Source organism: Paralichthys olivaceus, chromosome 2, assembly GCF_024713975.1.
Source record: "Paralichthys olivaceus isolate ysfri-2021 chromosome 2, ASM2471397v2, whole genome shotgun sequence".
Classification (NCBI taxonomy): Eukaryota; Metazoa; Chordata; class Actinopteri; order Pleuronectiformes; family Paralichthyidae; genus Paralichthys; species Paralichthys olivaceus.
In genome coordinates, this window is record NC_091094.1 from 13,302,339 (window position 1) to 13,313,866 (window position 11,528).

Here is an 11,528-nt window from a genome sequence, read left to right on the forward strand (position 1 = left end):
ACTGATTGTTAGCAGCTGGTCAAAATAAATTATTATTGCTCTGCACTCAGACCAAAATTAGTCTTGAGTAGGAAACATAGAAATCAGCTTTCAGATTTTCCCACATTTACACCTCGAATCTTTAATGGTGGCACTTATTGCATGGTTCTCTTGTGGATACTAACCACAATCTCAATGGATCTACTCAACACAACTATTTTGTAAGTAGCAGAATAGCATAGATGGGTTTTTAAGTAATGTTGTAGTTTGTAATGTTTGACTGTTCTTACTTACCTGCATGGCATGTAAATATTTTTTTTAGCATTCATAAGGAAGAGAGTCGGTCTTTGATCAGAGGTGCACTGGGAAAATTAAGAAATGTTTGAAAAAGCATTTAAAGGAAATTCAAAGACTCAAAACACAATTGTTTCATTATACTCGTGAAAAGCTACTATTTCTTTGTTTTATTTCAATTTGAAATTATTCTGACATTTATAATTTTACAACATTATGAACAATTAAAAATTATAACATGTAAAATGAATTCTACCCCCTAGTGTTTTCACTTGCAGTATTATTAAATAATAAAGGTTCTTAATGTTGACTTTGTTGACTGCTGCTTCCATTTGAATCAAAAAGGTCCATTAGTGTCTTTATTTAAACAACATTTTAATTGATACTATAAAATCAAAATCAGTCAGTGTTAATTTAACTATTGATGGAGCTAATGCTCCCATACTACATAGGTCAATTAGCAATAAGTAGTCTGACAACATATCAGGCTGCATAGCTTTTTACTTAGGTCTTGGGATAACTAAATTTGCAGACCCTGTTTGAGTTCCCACTATACAGTAATGAGTCTAATTTACATAAACCCATTCTGTTTATAGCTCAGTGTTTCCTGATGTATATCTGTTTCTCCTGGCAGATGGTCTCCCTGCAGCAGCAGCAGAACTCTCTGATGAGGAAAATAAAGAGGACTCTCCCCAGCCCCCCTCCAGAGGAAACTCCGCTCCCCATCGTTACTCCAGCACAAATGTACAGCTCTCCTGGCATGCCCCAGAGACTACCCAGACCCTCTCAGGGAGTCACCAAGGCCGGCTTGCTGAGTGAACTGAAAGCTGTGGAACAAGAGTCATCAAAGCTCCGCAAGCAACAGGCTGAACTGGAGGAAGAAGAGAAAGAGATTGATGCCAAGTTGCGTTACTTGGAGCTAGGCATCACCCAACGTAAGGAGACCATGGTGAAGGAGAGAGAGAGGAGAGAGCTGGCTTACCTGAGATGTATGGGTGATGCTCGTGACTACATGTCAGATAGTGAGCTTAATAATCTCAGGATTGCAGCTGCAACAGGAACCTTTGATGCAAATGGGTTGCTGACAAGGCCCAGCACTGCACCACTGAGTCAGTTTCCTAATGACCTCAATGCAGCCCCTCAGTATCCCTCAACCTCATCTTACATGTCTTATTCATACCCACAAAGTCAACCATCAACACAGCAGCCAAGTGCAGCTTACCAACAGATCGGCTTTCAACCTCCCCAGTACCCTTCATCCTCTGCACCTCAGCCTGGAACTTTCCAGCCCCACCCCCCTCCAGGCCCTGGCTACCAGAATCAGGGAACATATCCCTCCCGCATGTATGCCCAGTCCTCCTACCAGACTGACCTTAACATGCAGCAGCATGGTCACCAGGCCTTCCATCAGCCTGGTCAGCCCATGCCAGGCCAGAGTCTTCCCTACCCCAGCCACAGCTCGTACCAACCTGGCCTCCCCTACCAGCCCCAGGCAGAGATCCTTACAGTACATCAAAGACCAAGGCAAACATCTTTGGCAGACCTTGAGCAAAAGCTCCCAACCAACTACGAGGTCATCAGCAACCCAGCAGTGTCAGTGGCAACATCCGCTCCAGATAGCAACTTTGGCAATGCAGTCTACAGCAATGCCTATGGACAGTACCGCCCCCCTGAGCCTGGTTTGACTCACTCTGTAGACAGTCCCACCTCTGCTTATGCTTCAGATGGTCTCTACACCTCAAACCTGGAGCAGAATATTCCAAGGAACTACGTCATGATTGATGACATCAGTGAGTTGACAAAAGACAACACTAACCAGCCCACTGATGCTTTAGGTCATCCTGTTGGAGGGCGGTATCGCACTGAAAACGGCCCTGCCCGAGGGACTTCCTATGGTAGGCCTGAAGATGAGCCTGTCGATGTTTATGGCAGACCTACAGGATCAACAGGTTACCAAAGCACAGTAGACAGTCGTACCGCCACCACAGTGAGTGGAGGCTCTTCATATTACTATGATGATTATAAGCACCCATCACGGAGCACCCCCAGTAGCCACAAACTCACACCCAAGAATCTTGCCCCTGCTGTAGTCTCCTCTAAACGCAGTAAGCACAGGAAGCAGGGCATGGAGCAGAAGATCTCTAAATTCTCCCCAATTGAGGAAGCACGGGATGTGGAGTCTGACCTTGCCTCTTACACAATGACAACATCAACAGGAGGCAGTTGTACGGTGGTATCCAGATCCAAGAAGATTCAAGACGATATGACCTACGGGATGAAGAAAAACACGTATGACCAGCAGAAATATTATGGCACCAGTCGTGAGGGTCTTGAGGAAGAGGACCGCATGTATAGCTCTGGAAGGTCTAGGTCTACTGGATATGGCATGGACAAGATTTCCTCCAGAGATGCCACAGGCCACAGGAGTAAATCTTACGAAAGAGATGCCATGGAGCGGTCTCAGAGAGGTAGTCGCAGTGGAAGGCCTCCAATGCGCAACCAAAATTCAGAAGAGGAGAGCCCACTTAGTCCTGTTGGGAAGCCTGTAGGCATGGGAAGAACTGCTGCAATACCGGAAGCCCATGATGTGAGGAATCAGTATGGCTCCAGCCATTCATTGCCAGACGTGCAGGACCACCACAAGAAGGACCTGCCCAGGAGTCATGTCTATAAACCAGATGACCCTTACCTTGTAGATGACATGCACTGTGCTGTTTCTGACAGTGAAGGTAACTGGTGCTGAATAATTTGTATTGAATTAATTTCGTTCTTCTATCCATTAAAGTGTGGTGGAAACACTCTGCATGCCGGGTATGGAAGTTTGAGAAGAGCTCCATTATTTTTTGTGCTTCTTTTTTTATGGACTGTTTAATTTCATAGAGCCAAATATGCCTGTTTTTCATACATATTTTTTCAGTGTTGTGATGTCCTCTGTTTTTTTCTTTTTTTGTTGTTGTTGCTGGATACCTCAAATCCGTGCATGGCTCTGGAAGAGGAGCATGTTTTCCAAGTTATTTTGCATGGCTTTCGCTCTGCATGCTTCTCCTCGCAACATGTGAAAACAGTTGACTGATGATGTTTGTTTTGGTTTTAAAAAGCCTATCACCTGGGCCAAGAGGAAACTGACTGGTTTGAGAAGCCACGGGAGGCCCGTTCTGATCGCTCAAGACATCACGGAAGTGGAAGTCATTCATCCACAGGTAGGCGTGGTAAACCCACCTACCATGATTATGATGAACCTCCCGAGGAATACTGTCCTCAGGAGGAATACAGTCAACAGCGCCAATCCACTTCCACGTCGTCACGGGACCACCGTCACCACGGCAGCAGCTCTGCCAGACACAGCTCTTCTCGCCACTCCTCGGAGGATCCAAGGTCCTCCCGGTCTTCCAGGACACACCCCAAAGACCCTTCTGGTCGCTCTGAAGGCAGAGGCTCCTCTTCTGCACAAAGGAGGAGCGTTCCAGACTCCCGTTCTGCCCAGGGAAGCCCCCGGAACTCAGGCGACTTCTCTCGTGATACCGCCTCTGGTCATCACCACGGTACTGGAGGAAGGACCCAGAGACCGCAAGGAGATCGTACAACCTCCAAGAGGCAGGATCCCTCTGCAGCAGGGTTTAAACCACAGCAGCAGCCCCCTCCGGGCCATGCTGGTCAGCAACGGTCAGGAAGTCAGGGTCAGTCTGGGAGACATCCAGGCTCTGAACCACTTAATGGCACCCAACCAGCCCAGCAGCAGGGTCCACAACAACAACAACAACAACAACAACAACAGCAACAACAACAACAGCAACAACCACCACTGCAACACAATCAGACCCCTCCGACCAGCCAGCCCAACACAACTGCTGCAGGAGCTGGACCAGCACAGCAGCATCCCAAATCCGGCCAAACCCTACCTCAGGGACGCCAGCCCGGAGTCGGGTCTGCAACTGGGCCAACAGCTACCACAGCAGTGAGTGACATTAAGCATAGTTTTACGTTATCTATATAAGCAATAACAACATAATGTTTTCAATGAGGTGATGGAAATCTTATGTTGTGGTATTTTCTAATTTGAACCGCCTAAAACACACACAATTGTTTCTTCAATGCTTTTGGTTTATAAAGTCAAAGAAAAGTCTTAATAGTTCACTGGATGTTGGCATTATATACACTATAAGTAGGGAGGGTAAATAAAGCACTGAGTATAGAATCTGAAGTTAGATTAAAGAAATCTCTGTCTCTGCTCATTTCTCTGCAGGCAAAGATGGATGCTACACCTGCACCTGCAGCTTCAGCTACGGGAATGAAACCAACAGCAGGAATTCCAACAGCACCTCAGCCTACAAAAATAGCTACACCTCCTCTGACGGGCATTGGTAAGAGCCAGCTCTGCCATACACCACATATTGACCACAGGCAAAAAATGACATATGTGAGGGTTACACTGTTTTTTGTTTTTTTCAGGCTCCAAAGCTGCGCCTGTTGGGATTGGTAGCAAACCCGGAGGTATAGGCATAGCTGCAGCAGGACAGCCACCTGCTGAGGGGGAAAATGTTCTGACCAAAATACTGCAGGGAGGGGCGGCAGAGCAGGCGGGAAAACTTGGAGATGGTATGTTCATATATAAATAAATGTTTAAGAACTTTCTTTACAGTTTATAATTAAGCATAGCAAATGTTTAACGTCTTAGTTTTCAAAGTTGAATACGTATATGAAAATACAATTAACATATTGGAATTGCTTGAATGTTCAATTCACTCTTTTGTTTAGGGTTGTTTCGTTGCCTCTAACTGCCTTCTACCTTTGTCACTCACAGCTTTGTCTGGACTTGGAAAGAAGTTCACTTCATTGTGGTGAAGTGATAAGTGGAGGGTAAGTGAAATCAACTTTTTAAAGAGAGCTAAAGGCTTTAGCAACTTAATCTGATTTAGATCTCAATCTTGGCAGTCTGTTTATCATCAGAAGTTAAGAATTGTATTCCATCACTTGTTAATCTTTGAATCAACTGTGCTTTTTTCAGGGTATGCAGAGTTGAAATTAGATGGATTGGTACATTTGTTCTTGAAAAACCTATGACACTGCATTAAATACATTTCACATAACAGGAAATAAAGGAAGAGAAATCTGAGTGCATCAGTGAGTATCTCTAAAACCTGTCTTCATTTTATTTTCACAATTTAATTAAAAAAATGTGTTTATTCACTTCTGCTGCACTTTTTCCGTATGATACAAATGCAGTAACTTGTTGTATATATGCTGTTGATAGCTGATGATACTTGCCATGTCCCCTCATTATTTCATGAACTCCAGTACTCTGTACACCATAATCATAGAATGCTGTCACACCTTGATTTATTGATTAAATGTTATATCAGCTGGCTATTTTCAAAGATTAGCATAGACCATGTTTGTTTGCATAAAGAGGAAACTCAAGTGAAGTGATGACTCTCAAAAATGCTGTGAGGGTATATTTGGACTGATCCGCTGTACCTTTCCCTTACCCCGAATTACTGAACAGAGCTGGAAACAAAGGATGCCTTGTCAGCACTGAATCCCCAGACATGAGCACACGATTGAGGTGAATTAAATGAGGGTGATTGCTTCGTCAGCACAATGTTACAAGACATGAGCGGAGGCCTGAGGAGGCCTGGAAGTAAATGGATGCCTTTGCACAACTATAGTCCCAGAATGATGACCGTGGAGACTTTGCAAAGCTTCAGTGGTAAGTAACTGACAATTATATCATCTGTTTTTCATTGTTAGTTTTGTGTTTGTTTACTTCAGCCTTTTTGGTCATTGGTTGATTGCTGTGCCGGAACACAGCCAGCCTGAACCTTGTGTTGGAGAGGTGAAAGGCCAAAGCCAAGAATATGGGAGGTCAGCACTAGTACGCTTTACCTTCTGACTCCACACACTTGTAATAATCTGGGCCAAGCACACTGGGCTATAATTAGCCTGAGATGGCTAACTGTGGCTTGGCTTTAATGTCGCACACGCACAGACACACAGGGACAAGAGCACATGCAGCCACACAGAAACATGACTCACGGTAAGCCTCGCTCGTTACATGGAAGAATGGACCAATGCACTAATTCTGCTCAATGGAGCAGAACTGCAGAAGCGAAAACAAAGCAGATTTCACTTTGTTTAGCTTCTGTCAAAACACATGTTTTGTCTTGCACAGGATGAAGTAGTGACACATTTGAATAAAGGACTTTCATTCAACTGTTATGTCTAAATTTACACTTGGATAAATATCAATAGCCGCATCAGTCTTCTCTGTGTCTCTGACCAGTCTGAGGATTGTGGGGGGGAATGTGGACATAAACCCGACTCAATGCTTCTTTGAGCAGCAGGCCAGCCTGCTCAGCCTAGTGGATTACTGCCAATACCAGGGAGGCTGTGAGAAAGGGGGAGTAGGGTGGAAGAGCTGTAACATGCAGGTATATGAAGGCGTTGGCCTGTGTCAGTGTGCTGTGTAACAATCCCTGCAAAACACACTGAATTTAATAGAGGCCCAGATCATTTTAAAATACATTTTGTATCATTTTTCCATATTGGTTTAATGTATGTTGCAGCATTATATCTTGTGTTTGCAGTGGGACTGGTCGTGTATTAAAAATTAATTTTAGTCTGCTAACATTCTCATCTTCATTGTTTATTTTTCAGGAGGACAACAAAGGCTTATAAGGATGCAGTGAAGCGGAGGAGAGTGGGGGAAGGAGGACTTGAATCCTGCTTCCCCCTCCTCTTCTAGAAAGAAGACTCCTGGGATCTATATGACAGTAAAAGGCCTAGTAAATGAGACACCTGGATATGATGGGAAGAATTCAGTTCTTATGGCGCACGCCCCTCTTTAAAACAACTCAACATAGAAGCCTCGCAGCGCCCTCTACAGGGATTTCAATGGAACACAGCTCATGTTTGAGGACTCCTGGCGAGGATGTTTGATTCTACGTTGATCCCCTCAGAGTCTTTTCATGCAAGAAATAAATAAAAAGAAAGAAGATTTTCCATAGGTTTTCCTTGCACCAAAGATACCAATCTTAACCAACAGGGATGTCGCATACCTGAAGAAGACAAGATGTATCACGGCAATGACAACTAACCTTATGACTCCACTACAACCCTTGAATGTTTGGTTTCTCTGGTCTCTGCAGTACATTCCAGTATAGGGAATTTTGCCCTTTCTTTGAATGTGTTTTTATTTTGTCCTCTTTTCGTTTTTTTTTATGTCTACAGAATGCGTTGTGTAAATGTGGACACAAGAATGCACGCACAAATATTTAAAAAACCTGAAAAAAAAAGAAGCCCATTTTTTTTCACCACCTATGAGATGCCACTAGTCATTAGCTTTAGTTTTAGGGGAAAGGATTTACTACCAGTGTGCCCACAAATGTGTGAGATTCACACAGATGAGAGGACCAAATGAAAGAGTGGCCACGGCTCTTTATTAGCCATCGCAAAGCCATCGTTATCGTCAGCCCCGGAGACTTCTGGGACTTTATCTGTTTTATTGTTTGTCTCATCTTTTTGCTTGTTATTTTTGCCTGATATTTATTAAATGGAAGAGCCTTATTCGGTACATCTTTTTACCTGTATACCTCATATGTTTTAAATCGTCCATATCACCATGCATTTCTTTTTACACAACTGTATATTGTATGTACATAAAACAAATCAAAGATCTAACGATGTAAATTTGTCCTTTGTGTATTTATGAATCACTTTCTAGTGACTTTCTTTTCTTCTTCTTTTTTGCTGTTCTGTGTTTTTCTTTGGTAAAACTTTATATTTTTCACTTTTGATTTTTTTGAATCTGTTTTCTTGCATCAAATGATTTGCTTGTTGGTTTTTAAAAGCAATAGCATGCAGAAAATGGTATATAGCACAATGGTATACATATTGTTTCAATTAGCGAAGGGAACTTATCAAACACTTGTGTCGATAAATAGCCGTAATACAATTTGTCAGAGGGTTTACAACCACAGTACCGTGTCCAGACATGCATGTTTTGTGCAAATGCATTAGAGCATGCAAGACAGGTACGAACACACACAGACTCTCTCTCTCTCTGTGTCTCTTGCAAACACATATGCATACACACACATACTGTACGTTACACTCTTTGCATCCTATAGTTACACCTCAAAGCCAAGGTTAATTGAGTTCTCCACCGAACAGACCTGTTAACCTGCAGATCAATGTGGTTACCAATTCACCAACGAGATGATCTCACTAACAAGCTGGGCCCACTGCCTCTATTTGTGCAAAGACATGTACAGACACACAGATACACATGCACACACACACACACAGACACAGACACACAAATACATACAGATAAAGGAGAGGATTAAGCAATTATCAATTTAAATGTTCTATGCAATGACTCATTTTGAACCTGGAAGTGATTCAGCCGAAAACAGTTTATTATCATCATTGTATTCACAAGAAAACAACAAAATTATGAGCTATAACAATAAAAAAAAAAGAGGTCATGAAAATGTTTTTACTTAGCAACTTGTCTGTATGAATTTGAATATTGAACTAGATTTGTTTTTATTTTTGTGGCATGTGTATACTCACCCCTCACACCCCACATGGGGGACTTGTTGCCAAAGGGTAAACTGTGTAGACTGTTGGTTTTGAATGTCCATCATCATGTTGCTTTGAAGCATGGGTTTGCTTGGCTTTGTCTGGCTGTTCGTAAGCCCTCATTCAGTCCTTGTGCGTTTTGGCTGACCCGGGCTCCTCAGTGTTTGGCTTGCAGTGACTGTCCATGCGGCTGTAAACCTGTGATACAGATGGTCAGCACTTCTCATTAATACGTGTCAATGTACATAATGGGTGTCAGTATAACCTGTGGGGTCAATGGAATGCTACTATCAGATATTTCATCGTTGAATAGAACACTCAGCAGCAGCCAAGCCATTGGAAAGGTGCATGATTTGATCTTATATTCTTGGAATTTGTACCTGAATTTAAAAAAAAAAGAGAAAAAAAAGGTAAGGCATGATTTCACTAAGGTTTTTGAACCTTAACTTTCACGGGCCAACAAAGAGAATATTGATGAGCAAAATGTTCAGCCAGCCTTTCACAAATCAGGGCATGCCATTTGGAAAGCACAAGCCTGACTGATAGCATTTGCTTCTCGACGAAACCCATAAATATGGAGGTTTGTTTGCGTAACGGTGCCTCCAGCTGAACAGTGTGAGAGCTGCATCAGAACAAGAGGTGGAGGTGCTAGCTGGTCGATATGAGGTGCACGAGACAAAACATCCTTTAGTGCAGCCGCCTGGATTGACAGAAAGGCAGACAGACACACATTCTTACTGTAAATACAAACTCATTCTACTGTACAGCTTTTGAGTTCTGAGTACGGCCGTCATGTGCATCCCCATGCCGTATTTGCTGCCAACTTTTGTGTATAAAAAGAATATTTATTACCACAATGATGATGATGATGATAAAGCTAATGATGATGATTATTACTATTATTGCATAAGCATAGTGTATGTGGCTGACTCATATTGACTGTTTACAACAGTGGAACAAAAACACATATTCAGAAACATCCGGTCTGTGTAGAGTTTCTATACATATTGTGTATTGTAAAACAAGACAAAAAAGAAAAACCTTTGTCAGACTATCTGGAGGTCCTTAATTTGATGGGTGTGATCTGCAAGGTGATGAGGATTATGGGAAGCTGGAAAAAAAGACACAAAAAAAAAATCTGGAAAATGTCATTCACTGTTGTAAGTGCAATGGGCAAAACGTCAGTCGTGTATCCATTGTGAAACCTTGTGTTCTATTCAATGTATTCCTGTAAACAGAGTAAATTTTGGTGCATCATGTCAAGTAATGTGATTAATGAAAAATATTGACCCTGCAATTTCCAAACAGAGAAAAGAATAAAAAGAAAATGAATATATTGCAGTGATTGTCTTTGTGAATGTGTGTGTCACCTTTTTTCTTTGCAGTGTAGTATCTTTGCTGCAGACAGAGGAGAGATCATGAATAAGGCCTTGAAGGCAACATGACTGTTTAGATAAAACCTGGCTTTACACGCTGAAGCGGCGATGACTTATCCCAGTGTGGGTGGTACGGAGGCAGGAGCAGTGAGAGGAGAGTGTTTTGCCAATGCTTAGGGAGAGATGGAGGTGTGAGGTGTGTATGTGTGTGTCAGGGAAAGAGAAAAAAGATCACTTTATATTATCGCTCTCTCTCTTTTTTTATTCTTACCTCGTTTAGTATTTATCTGCCGCCCCATTTTTATAAATACAGCTTAACTTTAATTGAAAGAAGAGAAAAGCTTTTAGTTTCAGTGAATGCGATATAACAAAGTGATAAATCTTACAGATGTTTTCTCCATGTAGGCTTCAACTGGTGGGAAAACGCAGGATTCACTGATCCACACAGGTGTATAGGCCTCTCGGAACTGGTGCTTTCTGCATTTTGGGGGGGCAGCTGTGACTCAGGAGGTTCAGCGGGTTGTCCACCAACCAGAAGGGTGGCAGTTCAATCTCAGTCTTACCCGTTCCACATGCTGAAGTGTCCTTGGGCAAAATACAGATCCCCATATTGCCCCTGGTTGCTGTGCTGGCAGTGTGTGAGTGATGTCTGATAGAGAAAGTGCTGCACATAGATGCCCTGGGTGAGTGTGTGTGTGAATGGGTGAATGGCAAAGCACTTTGAGTGGCAGGAGCTACACGTATTTTTGTTATATAATGCAGCAATTGTTGAAATGTGTGGATGTGGTAAGTGGGATTAGAACTTCACACTCTTTTTTTCATTCTTCACAAACTATCCTCCTCCAATTTTCATGTCTACAACTATGTGATAAAACACAAAGGTCTTAAAAACAGTGTTTCAATGATCTTGAACCAGACCGTTTGATTCCTGTGTATTTCCACTGACTCCAGTGACATCATCTGAGGCAATTCATCAGACTTGACTCATCGCCCTCTGGAGCGTCTGAAGACTTTTATAGACATGTGCAGTGGTACTCTCCAGACTTTGATGTATAAAATCAATGAAGTCCTCCTTCAGTGCAGTACTACACCATTTGTTATTCATTCGATGCTGATTTATAGACACAGTTGTACCGGGCAGCTATCATGTCTTGTCTTTCAAGAACACACTGCAAATTATTTGGTTCTTACCAAGAAAAAAAAACTTAGATTTAGAAGTGTTAGATAATTTGTCTTGTTTTAAGAGTTAATTTCTTATTTTAAGTGTTCAACTTTACACTACAATCTTATATCAAG

At 42.4% G+C, this 11,528-nt stretch overlaps 1 protein-coding gene across 2 annotated transcripts in view; it reads left to right on the forward strand.

The window, feature by feature from the left end:
- Positions 1-7,947, forward strand: part of bsnb (bassoon (presynaptic cytomatrix protein) b) — a 56,521-nt gene extending 48,574 nt beyond the window's left edge. For both annotated transcript variants that reach the window (XM_020101487.2, XM_069536686.1), the window contains exons 6-13: positions 908-3,002; positions 3,372-4,228; positions 4,517-4,634; positions 4,723-4,869; positions 5,075-5,130; positions 5,279-5,394; positions 5,777-5,980; positions 6,928-7,947. In XM_020101487.2, the coding sequence (XP_019957046.2) occupies positions 908-3,002; positions 3,372-4,228; positions 4,517-4,634; positions 4,723-4,869; positions 5,075-5,115 (3,258 nt within the window). In that variant the 3' untranslated portion in view covers positions 5,116-5,130; positions 5,279-5,394; positions 5,777-5,980; positions 6,928-7,947. The remainder of the gene's footprint in view (positions 1-907; positions 3,003-3,371; positions 4,229-4,516; positions 4,635-4,722; positions 4,870-5,074; positions 5,131-5,278; positions 5,395-5,776; positions 5,981-6,927) is intronic.
- The last annotated feature ends 3,581 nt before the right edge of the window (positions 7,948-11,528 follow it).